The sequence below is a fragment of the Lolium rigidum genome, chromosome 3, assembly GCF_022539505.1.
Source record: "Lolium rigidum isolate FL_2022 chromosome 3, APGP_CSIRO_Lrig_0.1, whole genome shotgun sequence".
Classification (NCBI taxonomy): Eukaryota; Viridiplantae; Streptophyta; class Magnoliopsida; order Poales; family Poaceae; genus Lolium; species Lolium rigidum.
Genome location: NC_061510.1, coordinates 21,593,802 through 21,616,633, shown reverse-complemented (window position 1 = coordinate 21,616,633; position 22,832 = coordinate 21,593,802). Strand labels below are relative to the sequence as shown.

The window sequence follows — 22,832 nt, the reverse complement described above, 5'->3', positions numbered from 1 at the left end:
CGAGCACCCTGCCTCCAAACGTCCATTGTCGAACCCTATAGCATGTATCTGAAGGTGCATGGAGCCCCCATGTGTGGTTTTGGTAATTGATGACAATGTCCATGGACTAATGTTTGCATTAAGTTATATTTGTAGGAGTTGTCCATAGGCAATGTTTGAACCATATGTTGGCTTCAAGGTTGCAATAATAAGAAATTGATGAAGAATATAAGTGTAAGTATGTCTTGAAGATGAAGATTCAGATGAAGTGAGCCCTCAAGTTTAACTTCAATACATCAACATGATGAAGAATTAAGAAATGAAGTGCAATTTCAAGATGAGCCATCTCGAAGAGATCATTTGCTTGAAGCTTCCCATCCATATGGTGATCATGGATATGTGAAGATGCGCCGAAGAAGAAGCTATCCCATGGTGGATTATGGGGGATCAATCCACAAGACTTCGTCAAGCAAGCACAAGCAAGAAAGGTGTTTCACCTTCTTGCGGTCAAGATCGTCATCATCAAGTTCAAGAGGAATGTGTAAGGTTAAGGTTTGCTCTTGATAGGGTTTCTTTCTTACCGGCCTCATGGTGTAGTTGGAGACCGATTTATAATTTTGTTGTGTACTATCAAGAGGGCTCTCAAGTGAGTAACTTGATCGTATCGTTCAAAGAGAGCTCAAACCTTTGCATCCTTGCATCATATTTCTTGATTTTTATTTGGATCTTATCCATATGGTGATTTAGAACTTGTGGCTATTTCCATAGCAAGCTCTAGTTCATCGAAAATGGATTCTGCATGAATCACTTGTTGCGTTTTCGATATTGGTGTTTTCCTCGGTTCTTCGTGTTGTGAGGTTTCACTCTAAAATACATAGAAAAATCTAAACCACTTTATTATGGTTTTCACTCATTTGTGGGGCAGATCTTGTCACCCTCTTTACAATAAAATTGTTTTCACCTAAATCCAAGATCCCTAACTCAAGTTGTTGCTTTTTTCCATATTGAAGGTTTTATCGGTTTGTCTTCTATAGATAGGTAAAAACTTTATTCATTTGTTTCTATACTCCCATTCTGGACTATGATATTTCTATGAATATTGTTGTAGAGCTTGTTGTTGTGATTTCAACGGGCCCAAGATCATTGAATTCGGAGTTTGGATGCAAAAGTTCTTAAGGTTTTCGTATCGCGTGTTTGGGTAAAAACAGAGAGGCCAGAACTGCCGCCGGGAGCAGGCTGGCACTGCCGGTGGCACCAGGCCGGCACTACCGGCCAGTCGCGATTTTGGCTCCAACGGACAAAAATATGAGACCCCTTTTAAACACTTTCTTCCTCCTCTCTCTCCCCACTTCTTCTTCATCTTTTGCTCTCCACCATTGTTGACCTTGAGAGCTTTACCTATCCCTCTATTTCTCCCATGCTTCTTGAATATTTTTGAGGAAAAAGTGAGAGGAGATCTTGATCTACATTTTTACCAATCAAATCCCTCTCTTTGTTAGTGGAATCCTCTAGATCTTGATTTTGGAGTTCTTTATGAATTTTCTTTGTTCTTCCTCTCTTCTTCCCCCACAAGCTTTTGTAGCTTTGGTGGAATTCGGGAGTGAAGGATTTTTCATTGCATTTGGTGCATTGGTGTGAGATTTCCACGGTGATTCGTGGAATTGAAAGTGAGGAGCTTCTTAATCTTGGGTTCTTGAAACCCTAGAGGGATTCTAGGCCTTTGTGGTGATTTGTTGGGAGCCTCGAATTAAGTTGTGGATGTGTGCCCCAACCTTTGTGTAGGGCCCGATTTCCTCCTCGAAGGAAATCCCTTAGTGGATTAGTGACCTAGGTCTTTGTGGCGAGGGTCACTGGAGAATAAGGTGAAGCCTTTGTGGCGCTCGGTGTGTAGTGTGACTACCATATCTTGGGGTGTGGCCTTTGTGGCGTTGGTGTGCATCGAGCAACCACACCTCAAGGTGAGGCCCCTTGTGGCGTTCGGAGCACTAAGCCACCGCAGCTCTCCAACGGAGATTAGCACTCGCAAGAGTGTGAACTTCGGGTTAAATCATCGTCTCCCACGTGTCTCGGTTATCTCTATACCTGAGCTCTTCACTTATGCACTTTACTTTGTAATAGCCTTCGTGCTTGAAGTTATATATATCTTGCTATCACATAGTTGCTTATCTTGCTTAGCATAAGTTGTTGGTGCATATAGGTGAACCATAGTATATAGGCCTCAGTCTTGACAAAGTAAACACTAGTTTTATTCCGCATTTGTTAAGCCTATCTAGGAAAAGTTTTAAACCGCCTATTCACCCTCCTTTAGGCGACATCCCTGTCCTTTCAATATCATATTCAGTTTAAAAAAACTCACTGATACTTTCTCTAAATTTTTTATCCAGCCTTTCGATTTTTATTTTTAGTTCTGAATTTTGTAGAAAGCTCAATTACAAACTTTTGAATTTTACATAACCTTCACCAGAAAACTTGTATCAAATTTTCTTTCGCGTACAAAAAATAAACCCCACCTTGATCCGAGCACCACAACCTCCAAACGATGTCGGTGCTGATATCGGCATGGTCAGAACGACATTCACCACCGTGTCTGACTTCTTGGTCACCGCCGGAAACGCACCCTCAGTCTCGTGTCTTGCCTAATTTTTCCGAACTAGAGATCCACGTTCCCTCTTTATCTCTCACTGACGAACATGCACACCGCCATGGTTGCAACATCGACACCGCCGGCGACTCATCTATGCTCACCGTCACTTTTTAGTCACCGCTGGCGATGCACCCCTCACTCTTATTCCCTCTCTCGATCGCTGATACACCCAGGATACCGTCAAGGCCAATGCCTTGAGGCCAATGCCGAACATGCACACCATTGTGGGCACAGCCACGCCACCCTTGCTCTATTTAACATCCGAGACCACTGCGAGTTCTTTTCCTTCACCACCACACTCCCCTTGCACCCATCTATCCATGCCAGAAAGGAGAGGTACTAGTTCTCTCTCTACATTGCTCGCGTCACTCAAAGTGTTGAGGTTGTCATCAATGTCCTCCATCATTTCTTCTTTCTTGCCATCGTTGAACGCATTTAGGGCATCTCCAACCGGGCGACCCAAACAGACGCGCTCGGCCGTCCGGTTTGGGCCGTTTGGGTGGCCGAGCGGACACGCGGACAGCGGCCCGTGTCCGCATGTCCGTTTGGGTCGCACGCTGCGCCCAACGCGGCGACCCAAACAGACGCCACATGGTTCGTCTTTCTTGCGCGGCACTGCGCCATGGCAGGCCTCGACGGGACAGCAATGGTGGACGGTGGCGCGCGCGGGAAAGTTCCCGCGCGCACCAATGTCCCCGCGCGCGCGAAAATCCCTTTGGCACGCGCTCGCGCCCAAGTTTCCCGCCAGGCCGCCGGCTATAAAAGACAGCGGCGGCCAGAGACCGCATCACACCCTCTCCGCCGTCCTCTCCCCCTCCACCTTCTCCGGCGCCATGCCGCGTACCCTGCAGGCCACATGGGCCAAGCTCTCCCTCGCCGCCCGGGCTAGGTTCCCGCAGATGGAGGAGGAGGAGCGCGCGGACACGCGGTGGGTCGCCGACGACGACGCGCTCCGCGTCGCTGCCGAGGCGGCGGCGAAGAAGGAAGGGGACGCGGAGATGGTGGAGGCGGCCGCAGACGGCTGGCACGAGACCGCGGACGGCTGGTACGAGGCCGCGGCCGCCGCGGAGGAGGAGCCCATGAACAAGGAGGACCTTGCGCTGGCCAACATCAACGCCGCCATCGAGGAGCGCCTCGCCGACCTCACGCGTGTGGCGAAGGAGCACGAGGCGACCTGCCGGGCCGGTCGCCGCCGATTAGGCGACCTCCTCGGGCAGAAGAACGAGCTGCTCGCTATGCGAGCAGCCCGCCACCTCATCCAGATGCCCTCGCCCGAGCGGCGCGCCCGGGAGGCTGCTGCGTCGGCGGAGCGCGGCCGACAAGAGCGCATGTGCCGGCAGAACGGGAACCACGAGGCCCAGGCCGCCGGCCGCGTCCGCCTGGAGGCGCGCACCGCTGTGGAATGCGCCGCCCTACAGGAACTGGAGCTATGCGGGAAGCGGATGGTGCCGCCTTAGGAGGCGGAGCGCGAGCGCGCCCGAGGCGCGCGAGCGGAAAGGAGGAGGATGAAGTCCTCCGCCGCGCCACCCAGCTCATAAGCTGGAGTGAAATCCTCACGCGTACAGGCCTCCCGCGTCGAGTGAAATCCACGGCCCCGACGGCGAGCCGGTGAGGGAGTCGCCGGCGAGGCCGCCGGCCCCGTACGTATTAGGATAGAAGTAGTAGGCTAAAAAAAATTGTAATGGTTCCTTTGAATGAAAAAAAAGTTTCTATTCTATGACACGCGGGCCATAGGCGGACAAGGGGCGGACGCGAGCGACCAGCATTCGGCATCCGCGGCCACGCATACTCACCCCAGATTTGGACCGGGTTTGGGTCGTCCCGGACGCCGCGGCCATCCGTTTTAGGGATTGGTCCGCGCGCTGGGCCGCGTTTTTATCCGGCTCGACCCATCCAGACACGCGGGTGCGGTTTGGGTCGCCCCGTTGGAGATGCCCTTAGTTCCTATCTATCTAATCGTCTCGCTTCATGGAGTGCTTTGTGGACGTGGCGCTCATCCCGGTACCACGCAAGCCACCTCGTCCATGGTGTCGCCATGGAGTTCTGTCTGAAAATCTACTCATACCCGTGTATTGCCACTTGTCTCAGTGTCATACGATTATATTATACTGGTCTACACTTAGTATATATTATTATTTAAAAAATCTAAGTTCACCAAAAATTAGCAAATCCGAAAAAAAAATAGTCACGATAGGAGATGGAATCCACATGCCAAAATTTGTATATGTTCCAGGAAGTGCGAGTCACCGGCTCCTCTTCCTTCCCTCCTCCGTGCAACAGTTACTGGATAAGCAGGCAGAGGCGTGGGAGATGGCGCAGAACAAGAGCCCGCATTTCCTCGCAAGGCTCTCCCCTTGGCGGCCACCTCTTCGCCGGACGGCGCCGCCGCTTCAAGGTCTTGAGAGTCGCAGGCATCGTGAAAAAAAGACCAAGCTGCGCAACGTTGAGCTGCCACGGGTGGTTGATGACTTGATCTCGTAAGCCCCTTCTTGTGTTGACTGCCAGCCTGATTGCTTTGGTCACTCCTTACATGCAAGCAGAGTAGTGAAAATGATCTACTATATGAATTGTTTGATGAAATTTAGGCACTGCTGCAACAAATGAGTAGATGCATGTGAAGTGTTTGATAAAATGCGGAATAAATTATATGTGCATTTTTACAATATACTTGATCCTAATTAAAGACTCTGGGGTGTGGTTCCTGTAATCCTGTAGCTGTTTGCTTTAGGCAGAAGCTTCGAACTTGCAAGTCTGAAATCTGAACAAAAAAGAAGGGACTCCATTGTTCAATTATCTACTGGCAAGTGGACGAATAGAAAATAACAAATACTGAAAGAGACTCTTCTTAAAAAGTATGTAGCAGCATTTTTCCATGCTTTGCATAACTGTTGGTAATTTACAATGTGGAATGCGGGAAAAAAACTGCTAACAAAGGCATGTTTGCTGACAAGAAAGTTTTGTTTGATTAGGTGGCCTTGACAGGGACGGATAGATCAAGGCAATCCTGATGAAGTGATGAGTGACAAATCAGTTGGTCTCCCCACCTTCTAGGTAATGAAGCAACCATGAGGTGTGAGCAAGCATCCAACGAACTAGTTTGTGCAGCCAAGCTAGATATCACCTATGCAGGAGATTCTCCTGGAGCATTCCCACCGCCATTCATCTATACCGAGGTATGACACCTTCTTCTATCCCTTTTCCCTGAATTGCAAATATGATTTCTTATATGCTTCTGGATTGAGATAACCATTCATAATTTATTGAACCAGATGACCCCAAAGTCACTGAACGCGGTTTCAACCACTAAATCCTAGACATCGCCGCCACCACGTCCTCAGCTCCTTTCATCTGCCAATAGAGTAGAAAGGTACAAGCTTTAGTTTCACTTCATCCGTTTCACTGTGTACTCCTGTGTCACTGCTCCCAAGATCCTTAATTTTGCAAATTTGTCTTCTTATTTGTTATCGTTGAAGAAAAAATGACACGTAAAATTTCACTTTGTGGATTACAAAAGAATTATTTGGTATGTGACAATGGCATTTTATTCTAAAAAAAAACAGAGTGCCATATTGTTGTTGCTTGTAGCTTCAGGGGTTCTTGAAGTTGTTGTGATGAAATAAACTGTCACTGACTTGTGCAGAGATGAGCATTGTGTGGGCCTACGGGGGATGATCCTGTGAGGAACGGACAAGGATAGAACTCGCGCAGCACAACAAGGCCCGCAAAACATCTAAGCATACATACTTCCTTCGAACTCAGAAGCCATCAGTCCATAGGTTTGGGCACTATGGGCACAATTTTGGATGCCCTCACTTCGAAATTTTTGACAAAGCTGGGACAGCTTATTGAAGAAGAGGTTGTGATGACACTAACTGTGAAAAAGGATATCAAGAGGCTGAAAAAAAATCTGGAACACTTCAGCGCAGTTCGTGAGGATGCTGAAGCTCTGGCCATGGAAGACAGACGGATACAGGCATGGTGGACGAATATGAGCGATGTTATGTTTGATGTTGATGTAATTATAGATCTTGTTATGGTTCATTCACATAAGCTTTTGCTGCCACCTAGATCGCTAGGTTGCAGTCATAGTTCTATGGTCTCTTGTTTTAGAAAGCTTTCATTTGATCACAAGGTGGCTAGAAGAATTAAGGACATAAATGAGAAGCTTGATGAGATCAAAATGAACACAGAGATGTTCAGCTTGGATAGAACCACTCGTCAACAATTCCAAGTAACAGCTGTGGATAGAAATCAGACATCTTCTGTAGATGAACTAGAGGTTATTGGAAGAGAGATCAAACAGTCTATCAATGACATGGTACAGATGATTACTTCCAGCTGCCATGAGAATAGATCAATTGTTTTAGGGATCCATGGAATGGGAGGCATCGGTAAGACAACATTAGCTCAGAAGATATATAATGAGCAGATGATAAGAGAGAAATACCAAGTACATATATGGTTGTGCATCTCTCATAGCTACACAGAGACCGGGCTGATAAAGCAAGCAATACGAATGGCCGGAGAAAAGTGTGATAAATTAGAGACCAAGACCGAGCTTCTACCACTTCTAGTGGACACTATCAAAGGAAAGAGTGTTTTTCTTGTGCTGGATGATGTGTGGAAATCTGATGTCTGGATTGATCTTCTGCAATCACCTTTCATGAGAGCCTCGATTTTCCATGTCCTTGTCACCACAAGAAACCTAGATGTTTTGGCAGAAATGCATGCAACATATACTCACCAAGTAAACACAATGAATTATCATGATGGCCTAGAGCTGCTTATGAAGAAGTCCTTGCAACCGTACGAGCAAATTGGTGAATTCAAGAATGTTGGGTATGAAATTGTGAAGAAATGTGATGGCCTTCCTCTTGCCATCAAGGTTATTTCAGGTGTCTTATCTACCAAAAGAACAACTGCAGAATGGAAGAGCATCCGAGATAGCAAATGGTCGATTCATGGACTCCCCAAAGAACTTGGAGGCCCCTTGTATTTAAGTTACAACAACTTACCCCCTCGACTTAAGCAGTGCTTTCTTTGGTGTGCTTTGCTGCCTCCTAATTTTGAAATTCATCGTGATTCGGTAGCTTACTGGTGGGTCGCCGAAGGTTTTGTGAGGAAAGAGAATAACTTCCCAATACATGAAATTGCTGAAGAGTATTATCTTGAGTTAGTTAGGAGGAATCTTCTGCAGCCAATACCAGAGTTTGTGGACAAGGGTGCGTCAACAATGCATGATCTATTGAGGTCACTTGGACAATTTCTGACGAAGGATCACTCCCTATGCCTGAATGTGGAAAGTATCGATACCATGTCGAATCTGCGCCGGTTAGGTATCAGTCATGCTGTAGAAGAACTACCCGCTCTAGAAGAGCACAAATGCTTGAGGAGCCTCCTACTTTTTAATAACAAGAACTTCAAGTCGGTTCACAAGGACATTTTTAGAAAGCTCGAGCATATCCGTATCTTAGTTCTCAGTGGAACAGGCATACTGAAAATACCAGAGTCACTGGGAAACTTGTTGCTATTGAGGTTGCTAGATCTGAGCTATACAGAAATTAACAAACTTCCAGAGTCCACAGGAGGCCTCATCAGCCTTGAATACCTCTCGTTGCTTGGTTGCCACAAATTGGATAGCCTGCCAGCTAGTCTGATGAGACTGTCCAACATAAGTTTTTTGCAGCTAGAGCACACTGCAATTGATCATGTTCCAAAAGGGATCGCAAAGTTTCAGAAACTCTACAACCTAAGAGGAGTTTTTGAGAGCGAGACTGGGTTCAGATTGGATGAATTGCGATGCCTCCCCAATATCCAACGTCTCTGGGTTAGTAAGCTAGAGAAAGCGACACCAGTGGGTGAACTTATACTGAAGAACAGTTGTAACCTTAAAGAACTGGGATTGCAGTGCACAATGAGCGTGGGCACTCATGATAGAACTCGCTACGAGCACGACGAGGTTCAGATAATTCAGCAAGTCTACGATATGCTCATCCCATCACCAAGTCTAGAATATATTTTTCTTGTTGGGTTCCCAGGTACTATGTTGCCAGAATGGCTACGATCAAACCCGGAGCTTAACATGCCAAGTTTGCAACAGATGCACCTCGATGAGTGTATATCATGTTCAGAGCTTCCACCAGCAGGTCAGATGCCACAACTGCAATTTCTTAAGATTCAAGGCGCAGATGCCATAGAGACCATTGGCAAAGAGCTCCTGGGAAAAGAAGTCAGAAATCCAGCGGCCTTCTTCCCAAAGCTTGAAGTGCTTCAGGTCATTGACATGCGCAATTTGAAAAGTTGGTCCCTCAACACTGGGAATCCCTGCGATAACATGGAGAGGAACTCTCAACATATCTCTGTGATGCCTTGCCTTAAGCGTCTACTGCTTCTTGATTGCCCAAAACTGAGAGCTCTCCCTGAGGACTTGTACATGGTTGTTAACTTGAAGAGAATCCACATTGAAGGTGCACACGAGCTGCGAGAAGTTATCGACCTTCCCGCGGTTGTGTGGCTCAAGGTGAAACACAATACATGTTTGAGGAAGATCTCCAACCTCAGTAAGTTGCAGGACCTGTTTGCGCAGGACTGCCCTGCACTGGATCAGGCAGAGAACCTATGCTCACTGAAACGCCTGTACATGGTTGAATGCCCACACGAGCAAGACTTCCGGGAGTGTCTCTCAGAAGATGAGCAAGGCTTCCTGGTCCATGGTGCTGATGGTCGCGATATCTTCCCAGATGAATCTCTCTATAATTAGGCAGGTCAGTGGGCGAAATAGCTTAGAAAAGGTTTACCTATTTCTACTGAGATTCTTTTCAGTATCTTGCATCCACTTGATTTTGTTTCTTAAAAAGAACTTGAAATTACTAAATTCTTACCAACCGAACTGAAATCCGTCGTTCTTACTATACAACAGGAGCGACACTTATTGAAGAGATCATGGTAAGTTGATAACATCGAAGATTTCAGGCGTGCACATGCTTAATAAGATCAGATGGGACGCCATCCCTGCTCTTCGCTTCGATTCCTCGGATAACTGCCTCGCTACAAGACTGGTTGTCTGATAACACCAACGACAAGGTTCAGTCTACAGTTATTATTGCATTGCTTTGGAGTTTAGGGAAAATTCGTAACGCGACTTCCAAAACAAGGAGGAGGAGCTCCATGTGATTCTACTTAGAGCTGCAAATGACATCAAACTTTGGTCTGCAAGGTGCAAGAATGAGTCTCTGAAACTCACGCTTTTTGGCTGGGGTGTTATGTGCTCCCATCTGGCTCAATCTATGTAATTTGCTTCTTCTTCACTATTCCATTCTGGTCGTGTGTTTCACCTTGTACAGTTTTTTTTTGGTTAGCCTCAGAAAGTAATAAAAGTGGTTCAGGCTGGCGCTTTTGTGTCCGCGGTAGATTCCTCAAAAAAAAAAAAAAAAAAAAAAATCAGATGGGTCATAGGCACCGCCTTTGTCATCTGTGGGGTTCAGGCGAGTACATCAGTTGTGCGTCCTACAGAGAGCAAATTAACAGCAAAAACGGCATGAGAAACTTGAAGCTGATGCTAGCCAATATTCATTGCTGATTTTTTGTGTGTGCCTTTAGCATGTTCTTTTCTGAAGGACGATTGATTGCATTTTAATTCCTTTGCCCATTGGTTTTTGGATTGGTTGAGTAGTAGTTATAGTTGATGTTTCAATATTTTCTTGTAGTGTCATTTTGAGGAATGTGAGTAATATAAAATGTCAGGAGAGGTTGAATAAAAGTTGTTAAATGTGAGGAACGTGAGCTGCATCTGTTGTTGTGCTTGTCGAATGGCATGATTGACACATTCTGGTGTCTTCTGTACAAAATTTGGATAAAAACACAACTAAGGCAGTCATCTCTGAGTTACCGTCCTTTCTTGAAAGGTTCTCGGTTAGCTTCCTAAGTTTCTTAGCAAGCACAAGCAGTCAAATAGAGTGATGGATTATTCAGTTGTTACCGGTTAGTATAATTTCGGGGTGATATTTTATAAACACGTTGTAATATGAGCTGCACCAGAAATTGAGGGTTGCATATGGTAAGAACGGCCGGAGAGGAGAAATGTTACATATTTTCCATTCTTGCAAATAAAGAAAAAATAAGGAATACGATGCACAATGTTCTCTGTTTTCTTTTGAGAGAGGGAAAGGGCTCAAAAGAGGTCCTCATGTCCTCTTCCCAGGCTATTTCAAATCCCACCCGATCTCTGCCTCCCATCGCACGATCTCGTCGGTGAGATCTCGCGATGGCGGAGCGGAAGTGGTCGTTGGGGATGCTGCTTTTCGAGGAGTTGATGAGGATCGCCGAGGAAAGGGTGAGCAACGCGAGGAGGAGAAGGCGGCGGAGGAACGGTGGCAAACGAAGCTGCGACGAAAATTGCTGATGCTACAGATCTGCCTTGCCTCGCCGTGGGCTATCGAGCAGATGGCGAAGGGATGGTGGCCGCAGTTGTCAGGGCAAGGAATTGAGGAGCAGAGCACAAGCGATGTTGGATCGCAGGGATCCCGACGACCCGATGCGGGAGCTTGCGGTGCATGGGATTGCGGACTTGGAGGAGATGCCATGATGCTGCTGAGGGGATGGGGCACCTGGTCGCCCATATGCGGTGTTGTCGCCACCTCTGGAGGAATCACTGAGATTCTCCATGACTGGGCCCGCAAGGTGGATGTGGTGGAGGTCACGGGGGCTTGGGAGCTTCTGCTTCCCATGCACCTCCGTTGTCGCAAAGTGCTCGACCTGATTCCGTATTTGGGGGCAGTACCAGAGAAGCTACCATTGCCAAAAATGGAGGAACCAGAGATCCCCCGCAGAGTTTTCCACCAAAGGACATAGAGCGAGAAAGCGACGAGAGAGGCGGCGGAGGGGCTGGAGCTGCTAAAGAAGACGCCGGTAGGAATCATGGCTCTGTCAGTTCCGCCAAATCGAAGGATGTCGGAGCTGCTAGGGCCAAGCCCTATCAGGCCACCAACTCCGGCGGGGTGGTCAACCGCCCAAGGAGGACTCAATCTACGTCAGCGGCTCCTATGACCCAAAGTGGAGGATGCCACCGATGAAGATGGAGGATCTGACAACCATCTCCATAATGGCAATGTTCAAGAGATTCACCATGCGCCTGCTCGGAGGAAGAATAAGGTGTTGTTTGAGGAGCCCTTCAAGGAAGAATGCAAGGAGATTCTCTGTAAGGTATGTGTCAAAGCAATATCAGTGCAAATCGTTTCCATGTTCTTGAACACTTGTATGATGAGGAGAGTGAGAGGAGGGTGAAGACTTGACTGATGCATCTTTGCATAACACCTCTCCTGTTTGCTTTGGTGATTATCTTGCCATTGCAGAAGACATGAGGAGTACACCTTGCAAAAAAATTAGGAAATGAAAGTTGATTGAGCATCAAAATAGGAGGGGGAAGAATACTATGAATGACTACTCTACTAGAAGAGGGGCAGACTATGCTGGACTAGATCTTGGAAGCAATGCTTCCTTGCAAACTAGGATATTTGAGCATGTAGATGATCCTCTAGTAGAAGAAGCAGATTTTGGTTGGTATAAAATTTGTAAGGGGAAAGAAGTTCGGCAAAATTTAGATCCCTTGCTGGAATCTAGACGAGCTTTAGGGGTGGAGAAACCTGTTCCGATGTTTCTTAGGCCACCGGCAGGGGACTCTGTAACTGAAGCTTGTAAACGACCATGGAGGCAGCCAGGAGATGAAATTCAGTGTTTTATAGGGATAAAAATTTATATTAAAACTGTTCCATCTCTTGGGCTGGTAAAAAATATTCAAGGACCAAGGCCTAGTCCACAAGAGATTGGAAAACAGCAGCCCACGTGCCCAGATAAAGCTAAGACAGAGACAACTTTTTCTGAAAAGTTATTTATCTGAGGGCACTTGGACAATCTTTTCAGTAGCTGGTGGGAGCGTGAAACTAGGGTTCCTAAAGTGCCACTAGCGGCGGAAAGCATAGAAGACATGTGAGAGCGGTATGAAACCAATGGAGGTGGAGGGAATTTTGGAAAAGAAGGAGGATGACCCAATAGGCAGCAGCAATTCAGTGGATACAGAGGCATCAACTTCCAGCGCCCCCCTTTTCTCGTCCTGGGCAATTTTGGGGGAATCAGTACCATAATGGCCAGGATCATTTTGGAGGAGGGCAAGGGCAGTTTAATAGCTTGAATATAGGTCAATATGGATAGGGATCAGGGCAGTATAGCAACAATCAAAATCAGGGATGAAGAGTTGGTGAGAGATATCAGTATCAAGGCAGAGCTTATGTTCAGAAAGCTACACCAACTGGTTCAGGAGGGGTTTCAACTGGGCAGAACAGAGTAGCTGATGAAAGAACTATTGTATCTGCAACAACAGTAGTTGCTTCATTAGGTTCCATCCAATAGATCCATGTGGGTTCTATCTCTGAAACAGACATTGCAGGGAAGAAGTCAGTGCAGAATGACAATCTCTTATGGAACAAATGTGGGAAAAAGGGACATATCTCAAAGGACTGTGCTGAGGAGATAGAATGTGTCAACTGTGGGAAAGGATATCTATCCATGAGGTGTGCCTGGCTGAAGCAGAAGAAACCAACATCAAATCTGGTTGGCTTTGGAGGTCCTGGCCTCTGCTACTTTGTAGCTGAGCATGCAGAAGAAAACTCTAGGCTGAAGAAAAGGGAAAAACAATAAAAATAGTCAAACTCCAGGAAGTGGACTTCCAGGTGGATGAAGAGCTACTGGTGATGTGTTTGGGAAGAACCTATCCATGGAAATGGACCTGGCAAGCAAAGGAAGTTTCCACATGACGATTGTTAGTCAATTTCCCATCAGCTACAAGGATTAGTGAGGTAGGTTACATTAAGAGGTGCACACATCAAAATCAATGTGAAGCAATGGTCAGATGAGAATTTGGCAGCAGGGAAGCTTGATACAATTTGGGTAAGGGCTAAAAGAGTCCCCAAAACTCTAAAGAACTACCAGGGGATTTGTGATAGGGTCTACCCTAGGACAGGTGATTAAAGTGGACATGGAAACTTTTAGGAAAAATGGAAGCATTAGAATCTTGGTTGGGGTGGTTAATAAAAAAACATCCCTGCCATGGCTAAGCTTACTACAAAGAAGCTGATGATCTACTACATCTACTTCCAAGTAGAACATGTGGTGGAGGAAGGGTGGCCAAGGCTAGAAGAAGAATACATACAAGATTTTGATGAGATGGAAGATGACATGTCACATGAAATGGGAGACAGAGGGGAAAAGAGACAGAGGAATGAAGAAAGTGAGGAGATTGACAAAGGAAACCACATTCAAGCAAGTGAGCAAACTAGAAAAGCTTTGGAAGAAAGAGAAGAAGAAATAAGGAAACAAAATGATCCTGATGTAATTGCGTTGACAAAGAAGAAAGCAGTAGCTCCATCAAATGAGACAAACAAGACACAACCAAGGACATGGATGATTGAGCAAGCTGAGGAGGAGAAAAGAAAAAAGAAGAATGACGATGTGGAGGAAACTGGAGATAATGGGAGAGGACTTGACTTAGAAATGGAAGACCAAAGTGAAAACCTTGAAACAAATGGCAGAGTTGATTTGTCTGGAGATGAAGGAGATAGGAATGGAGAATCTGACTCTTCACTAAGCATCAACACAAAAATCAACAATGTCCAAGCTAGGAAGTCACCTAATCATGGGAAGAAGAAGAAGAACAAAGGGGTTGGAATTCTGGAGGAGATAGAGGAAGCCAGTGGGAACAGATTCAGTAACAGGCTGACACGCATGAGTGATATACCAATCATTGACATGGCCAAAAACAGGGCTATGATGAGTGAAAACTAGAGTGTTCTACGCAATGAAAAACCAGAGGTAAACGCAGTACTAGCAAAAGAGAACACTCACAGAACAATAAGAGTGAAAACTAGAGTGTTCTACGCAATGAAAACGGAGTGTGTCTCTCCCACACAAGAATGCTAGGATCAAACCATATGCTACATAAAACAAAATAAAAGAAAACTAAAAACAAAAATAAAGATGTTCCAAGAACAACACATAGCATATGAAGCAATAAGAATATAGCGTCTTGAAAGATGACCGGATACTTTGTCAATGAAGAAAGGGATGCATTGGGCATCCCCAAGATTTGACGCTTGTACTTCTTGGATATTTCTTGGGGTGACATGGACATCCCCAAGCTTGAGCTTTTTTCCATAGTTCATCTCATCACATCATTCTTCTCTCCCTACATTTGAAAACTTTCTTCATACAAAACTTCACACAATTTTCATTAGCAGTATTAGTGCAATCAAAATAATAAATACACTTTGTTTCAGTTATAACATAAGTCAAACATCTATTAAAACATTATCTACTGTAGCAACGTCTTCAAAAAGCTCCTTCTCTCAAAAGAACTCAAAAAGAAAAAGATTAAGAGGAAAATGCAAATAGTGGCAGAAATCTGACAAAACAGAACAACAGGTAAATATCGTTTTTTTTTCAAAATTCCTTTGTTGCTCAAATCGAAAAGTGCAAAACTAACTAAAGTTAGATAATAACCTGGGGAATATTCTCAAAAATTATCAGATCGATATGACGTTCTGACAGAGAATACGATTATTTTTGTGACAACACAGAATCTGTTTCTGGACAACAACTTCCCCAAATCTTACTTTCTTCCTATCAGAGGCTATTCTTGGCGCAAAAACGAAATAAAAAGGATAAGGAGAGATTATTACAGAGGTAAAAACTTCCAAGACTCAACAAAAGGAAAATTACAGAAGTAAACATGAGTTATCTCCCAAGAGTGCTTTTCTTTACCGGCTTTCAGCTAGGCACAGTAGTTTGAGAAGATGCTCACATAAGAAATATGAATTAAAGTAAAAGAGAGCATCAAGAAGCAAATATAAAACAAATTTAAGTCTAACCCACTTCCTATGCATAGGAATCTTGTACACAAATAAATTCACAAAGAACAAAGTGACAAGCATAGGAAGATAAAACAAGAGTAACTTCAAAACCTTTCAGCATATAGAGAGGTGTTTTAGTACCATGAAAACTTCTACAACCATATTTTCCTCTCTCATACAATTTTTCAGTAGCATCATGAAAAACTCAACAATATAACTATCACATAAAACATTCTTATCATGAGCCACATGCATAAAATAATTATTACTCCCCACATAAGCATATCCATTATTATTAATTGTAGTGGGAGCAAATTCAACAAAATATCTATCATTATTATTCCCATCACCATAATCATCAAATATAGGAGGCATATTGTAATCATAATTAATTTTCTCCTCAATAGTAGGTGGACTTAAAATAACATAATCATCATTGTATCATCATATATTCGAGGCATAGTATCATCATAGCAAATTTCCTCCTCTAAAGTTGGGGAACTAAAAAGATCATTTTCATAAAAACTAGCTTCCCCAAGATTAGACTTTCCATAGCATTAGCAATAATGGTGTTCAAAGAATTCATACTAATAACATTTCTACTAGCATGCAAGTAAAGTTCCATAGTTTTTTTTAATTTTCTCTTCAAACACCTCATGTCCTAACTCAAGATAAATACTATAAAGCTCTCTAATTTTTGTTGTTGTTTTCCATTAAGCCTAACTAGTGAAAATAAAAACAAGAAACAAAAAGATATTATTGCGGAATCTAAAGGAAATAACTCCGAGCACTCACCAGAAACTAGAAGACCTAGTAGCCAGAGGATGTGAGTACTTTTTACCTTACCTCCCCGGAAACGGCGCCAGATGATGTCTACGCACGCTTCTATTCTTGTAGACAGTGTTGGGCCTCCAAGTGCAGAAGTTTGTAGAACAACAACAAGTTTCCCTTAAGTGGATCACCCAAGGTTTATCGAACTCAGGGAGGTAGAGGTCAAAGATATCCCTCTCAAGCAACCTTGCAATTACGATACATGAAGTCTCTTGTGTCCCCAACACACCCAATACACTTGTACGATGTATAGGTGCACTAGTACGACGAAGAGATAGTGAAATACAAGAAATATGGATGCTTATGAGTGGAAAATTGCAATCTGAAATAAAATGGCAGCAAGCAAACATGTAGCAGAGCTGGTTGTAAATGGTGTTTCAATGCTTAGATACAACTGTGGCATCTTGTTAATAGGTTAGTTACAGAAAATGCATAAAAATGCCACGAAGTGTAAACAAAACATATAGAAATTGGTGTAAACAAGCATGGGGCATCAAAAATTATAGATACGTTTGCAACATATCAGGGGTGTGGTGAGCAGGGTTTGGAACAAAACATACCTAGGAAGGAGAAATATAGACAGATGGCAAAAAAGATTTGGATGACCGAGGAAAACTTTGAAAGGATGGAATATGAATATAGATGGGGAATATAGGAAGAAGAGGGGAAATCTTCCTTCTCAGTTGGATGAAATTGATAAAAAGGGGAGCTGTATGGCCTAACACAGGTGGAAATAGCTACCAAAAAATCAATTCAATCCCAACTGAAGATAATTATCAAAGAGGAAGAAATTAAATGGACCCAGAGAGCAGAAGAAAAGGAATTGCTTGAGGGAAATAGTAATACTAGATATTATCATTCAAAATAAAATGGGAGAAGGAGGAAAACCTTGATTATTAGTCTAAATCAGGATGAGGGTGTAATAGAAGGCCAAGAAAATCTCAAGAGATACATTACTGACTTCTACAAAAAAACTCTTTGGTAATCCAGATTTAACTAATATTCGTTTTAATAATATTGGGATATGTAGGCTTATTGTTGATGACTGTGAACTTCTGAGGAAGGATTTTACTATGGATGAATTTAAAAAGCTGTGTTTGAAATGGCGGCAAATAAATCAGCTGCCCAAATGGTTTCAATGCATAGTTCTACCAAAAAAAATTGGGAGCTTGTTAAACATGACCTATTTGACCTGTTAATAGATTTCCAAAAAGGGGAACTAGATATTGCTAGACTAAACTATGGGGTGATATCTTTAGTGCCAAAAGGAAAAGATGCAAACAAATCAAAAATATGGGCCCATTTGTCTCTTGATTGTATCTTTCAAAATCATAACAAAAGTCTTGGTCAATAGACTCATTCAAGTGATTTGGAAAATTATTTTAGTAAACCAAGCAACATTTATCAAAGGTAGATATATAATCGAGGAAGTAAATTTCTTACATGAGGTATTAAATAATATACATAGGAAAAAGAATCTGGGGTCCTCTTCAAGATTGATTTTGAGAAAGCTTTTGACTAAGTCAAATGACCTTTTTTTTATATCAATCATTGAAAGCCAAAGGATTTCCAGCTAAGTTGATGGATTTAATTATGAAAACAGTGACTAGTGGTAAAGTGGGGATTAATGTAAATGGGGATTTTTGCATATTTTTCCACACATCAGGGCTTGACGAAGGGGGATCCTCTTTCCCCCTTCTCTTTGACATTGATGTTGATATATTAGCAGTTTTTATAAAAAGAGCACATGGTGATGGTTTACTGACTGGACTAGGTACAGATTTGATAGAAGGATGCGTATCAATCTTGCAGTATGCAGATAATACTATTCTCCTTCTAGAGAATAATCTGGAACAGGCTAGAAACATGAAAATTAGTTTATGTTTGTTTGAACAGATGCCAGGACTGAAAATCAATTTTCATAAAAGTGATATTTCTTGCCTAGGGGAAGCTTCAGAGAGGCAGAGAGACTCCGAGAGAATTTTCACAGGTAAATATGGTCTACTTTCCATGAAATACTTGGGAGTGCCTATTAACAGGAAAAGATTGAAAATTCAGATTGGGATTCCACTGAAGGAAAAATGAGGAATAAATTGGGACCTTGGCAGGGGAAAATGCTGGTGATGGGAGGGAGAGTCACTTTGATTAATTCTTCTCTGACTAGTGTCCCTTTTTACATGCTTTCCTTTTATAGAATACCACGTGGGGTGAAGGAAAAAATGGATAGGATTAGGAATTGTTTCCTTTGGGATGAAAATGAAAATAAGAAAAAATACCACTTGGTTAACTGGCCGACAGTATGCATGCCAAAGGACCAAGGGGGTTTGGGGGTTCTAGATCTAGAAAAAATTAATATTGCTTTGTTATCTAAATGATTATGGAAATTGTTCAATAAGGATGGTATATGGCAACAAATCCTTAGGAATAAATATCTTCAAATACAAAACCTCTTCCAGGAAGTAGCAAAAAATGGGGATTCCCATTTATGGCAAGGTTTAATGGAGATTAAAACTTTATTTTGGAAAAATTGCCGGGTGCAGATAGGGAATGGAATTAAGACAAGCTTTTGGGAAGATCAATGGATATGATCCTGTTGCCTAGCCAAAACCTTCCCAAGGCTCTTCATAGTCTCAATGAATAGGAATGTGATAGTACAAGAGGTCTTTGATAAAGGGAGGGAAGAGCTCAGGTTTAGGAGAGCGATGGTTGGAGAACTCAGAGAACAATGGTGTGAAATTAAAAATTTGCTAGAGAGAGTTAATCTGAATAAGGAACCTGATAGGTTAATATGGGAATTAACAAATCCAGGGATATTTTCAGTTAAATCTTTCTATCTGGCAATGCAATTCGAAGTTGTTCTTAAGATACCACTCAGAGTAAAAACCTTCTTGTGTTTAATGCTTTAAAAAGTATTCTAACAAGAGATGTGCTTTTACAGAGAGGAGGGAAATGTGAGAAATGTTGCCTCTTTTGTGGATGCAATGATACTATTAATCATCTCTTTTTTAAATGTCCTCTGGCTACATACATTTGAAATGTGATTAGTTGTACTTTTATTTCAAATTGGTTGAAAGGGTTTGGGGGGAAGAAAAAAGAAATTCTTGCTGTTGTAGTAGCTGTTGTGGTATGGGGTATCTGGAAAACAAGAAATCCGGCATGTTTTGAAGGAAAATGGCCTGATGAACCATATGTAGTAATCCTTAAAATTTGTTACTATATTAATTGTTGAAGTTTCTTACAGGTGAAGGAGGACGTTAAGGACCAGCTGAATTTTTTGTGCAAAGTTGTTGGAGAAGGTTGCGAAGGAAGTGTTTGGAGCAAGAAGAAGCTGGGTGTCATGGATGCCAAGGTTGGCGATGTAAAAAAATAAAAGGAAGGAAAAGGGCAGCAACAAAAGCACACTGTGCCTAGTGTTAGGGATGATCTGGGAGAAGCGTTTGGCTGGCTGTTGTTGGTCTTTCGTTTTCTCTTTCATCTCGTTTTCGCTAGTAGTTGTTTTGGTTGTACTGTTAAGTTTCATTATTTTGAGCAGGAGTTTGATCAGAACAAAAATGTTTAGTTCCCACCTGCTGTTGCGTTGTGGTGTGTAAGGATGAAAATTTTGTAGTATGATGATTTCGTGGTGATCCCTTTTATCTAAAAAAAGTTATCCTTTCTTTTGTACTACTTTTGTTTATATCTTGGCTAAGCTGTTATTCTGCCCGCTTTCTTTACGTTTCTTTTAACATATGGCGTGCCTTTGAGAAAAGATTTTTTTTGAAGGACACGGTGCATTGTATTTTGTAGAGGACATGATCGGTCTGACAGGCTTACAAAGATGTAATCTCATCATGGAGGCACATATGCGTTTGTAGCCTGTCCTGATGGGCCTTAGGGTGGAGGTTGAATCGGAACCGAGCTGGACTCTCGGAAGAAACCTTAATCTAGGTAATTTTTCTGTCTACTCCGAAAGGAACACGAAAAAAAAGCCTGATCTTGAAGGGAGCATGTGCTTTCCCTAATAAGATCCAAGCCAGCTTCTCCCCCGATGATCCCAAATTGCACAAAACATGCTCAAGTAACAACCCGTTGTCGGCAGACCATCCGGTGATCAGGGTTTTACAGAGTACCAGTAGAGGAAAATCCCGGCAAGAACACCCATGTCATCATCCAACAGGTCGCATCCGATTCTTCCGATGACAACCTTCCCGTCGCCTCTAGAGCAATGGACGAAGTTGTTCCAGGAGGCCGAGAGGCTACTCAGCGAGGTCGTGGAGAGGATCGCCCAGAGGGAGTCTGTTCCAGCGTCGCTGCCGGTAGAGCTGCGGCAACGGACCGCGGAGATCAGGAGGAAGGTGTCCATCGTCCAGACCAAGATGGGCCTGATGCAGGAGGAGCTGTCCAAACTCTCAAGCAAGCAAAATATGTACGCATTGCTTCGAATTGACCCAATTTCAGTTCCCCTTATTAGCTAGTAAAAAGTATACTAACTCAATTGCATCATTATGTAATGCAGAAGCTTGAAGGAGATGCGCAAGCTGGCGGAGAAGTTCTCTGCCCTCGAGCTTAGGGTGAACAAGGTGGCTGCACCGTTCAGCATGAAGAACTCCTCCAACAGGTGAACTTATTTGCCAGCAGCACACCGGTTTATCTTGCAGTTTCTGCCAAGTTTCAGCGCCCAGTCTGAACTCTGAATTTGTGTGACCGACGCTGAAGCAATGCGTGTTACCTCTTTCTGAACTTTCAGGAACGACCTGCTTGGACCGAGCGATAGCAGGGGCGCTACGGTGGTCGACGTAAGCAGCTTGGCGAACATGGAGGACCGTGAGATCATCGAGTTGCAGAGGGACGTCATGAAACGTAGGGTTTCCCTTTTCCATGCATCCATAATTCCATATACATACATCTTGCCCTGTGTGCATACTGAATTTTGGTTATGGTCTACAGAGCAAGATGAGAGTTTGGACAGGCTGGAAGAGACCATCGTCAGCACCAAGCACATCGCACTGGCGATCAACGAGGAGCTTGACCTACACACCAGGCTAATTGTAAGCATAGCCTAGTTGAAACCTATCAGTCTAGCTGGGTTCCTTAAAATTTGGAGTTAAACCTGTCCCTTAATTCAGAAGTTGTACTAGTGCTTAATTCTGAAACTGTTTTACATGAACTTTGCAGGACGATTTGGACGAGGGGGTCGAGGACACGAGCTACCAGCTTAATGTATAACATCTTCCTCGCACCTTTCATTCCCTTCATAAATAATGGCAACTAAGGCATCCTTGTGGCACGATTCAGCTAACCCATTGTGTCATATGTATGTGCAGCGCGCGCAGAGGAAACTCAAGTCTCTGAATACCCGGATGATTAAAGGAGGCTCATGCACGTGCGTCCTCTTGTCGCTCATCGCCGTTGTGATCTGCGTCGTCATGATCTGGGCTCTTATCGTGTTCTAGCGGCAGGGAAGGTCCATAAAATTTGCAATGTACAGGGCACAATTTTTCCATGTACAGTCCAAAAACTGGCATCGTGTTTGTACTAGGTCGCTCAAGTGTCAGTTAATCTCTGTGTACTGTATATTTTCTGAAACTCGACTCAGTAAGTCAGTGGGTGGTGGCTCACAGCAGGGCGAGCGAGCCGTTGATTCCGCAGGCTCGTGGTGGTTACTTGGAACCTTGTAGCAAAATCTGGAGCTCTGTCCTGGCCGTAGCATCGCAATTAGTTAACTAGTCAAACTAAGTACGTGTTGCAGTCTGATTCCGACCAAGCATATCTCTGTCAGTGGACGGCTGTCGCGCAGCACTACTCACATGGGCGCCGCGCCTAATTAGCCCGTTTTTCAGCATACTCTGCAAGTATTATATTCCCCGTCGTGTAAACATGGACACTCGCAAGCAGTGTGACCTCAGGGAATCGATCGAACTGGAGCACCTACAGTACAATGTACATTGCGACGTGCAATGATGCCTTTCTACTGCTAAGCCTAGCTAAATATGCGTGGCACGCCATGTGAGCAGCAGAGCTAGCAGTAGACATTTGTGCGCGCCCCATATTTCCACAAGTGTAGTATATACCATGACATGCCTGACAAACCTACCTCGATCGCCACTGCCAAGGTGAGAGCTGTCATTTGTATAACATTTTCCAGGATGACGATCGAGTCTCGTGTTCTCAATCACAAATTCACAAGGGAAAAGCAGGTGCCTTGACCGATCCACAAGCAACTCGATCCTTTCAGTTTGTTTTCAATCCTTGCAGGCACGGAACAAAGTTTGAAAACTCCCCCAGTGAAGGGTTCCCTTGGAAACCGAAGTGGAGCCAAAGAAAAACAAGCACTTGCCGCGTAACCCCTGATTTGCCGGCCAAGTTGCGCGTACGGCTACACCCACTACTGGCTAATCCCGATGCCAATGCCTCAAAATCTTGGCCGTGTTTCTAGTTCTAGCTGCTCCACACCACATGGCTTCCCTGCTAAACTTGTCCACCCACTTCGTGTCACTCCG

At 44.0% G+C, this 22,832-nt stretch overlaps 2 protein-coding genes across 2 annotated transcripts; both read left to right on the top strand.

The window, feature by feature from the left end:
• The first annotated feature begins 6,410 nt into the window (after positions 1-6,410).
• On the top strand, positions 6,411-9,849 carry LOC124695034 (putative disease resistance protein RGA4). The gene is made up of 2 exons (XM_047227933.1): positions 6,411-9,387; positions 9,543-9,849. Exon 1 carries the CDS (start codon positions 6,411-6,413, stop codon positions 9,381-9,383), a length of 2,973 nt encoding a protein of 990 aa, XP_047083889.1. The 3' UTR covers positions 9,384-9,387; positions 9,543-9,849.
• Positions 9,850-20,528: 10,679 nt separating this feature from the next.
• Positions 20,529-21,785, top strand: LOC124694480 (syntaxin-52-like). Its single transcript, XM_047227464.1, has 6 exons — positions 20,529-20,758; positions 20,849-20,950; positions 21,080-21,192; positions 21,280-21,380; positions 21,508-21,552; positions 21,657-21,785. Exons 1-6 carry the CDS (start codon positions 20,529-20,531, stop codon positions 21,783-21,785), a joined length of 720 nt encoding a protein of 239 aa, XP_047083420.1.
• The last annotated feature ends 1,047 nt before the right edge of the window (positions 21,786-22,832 follow it).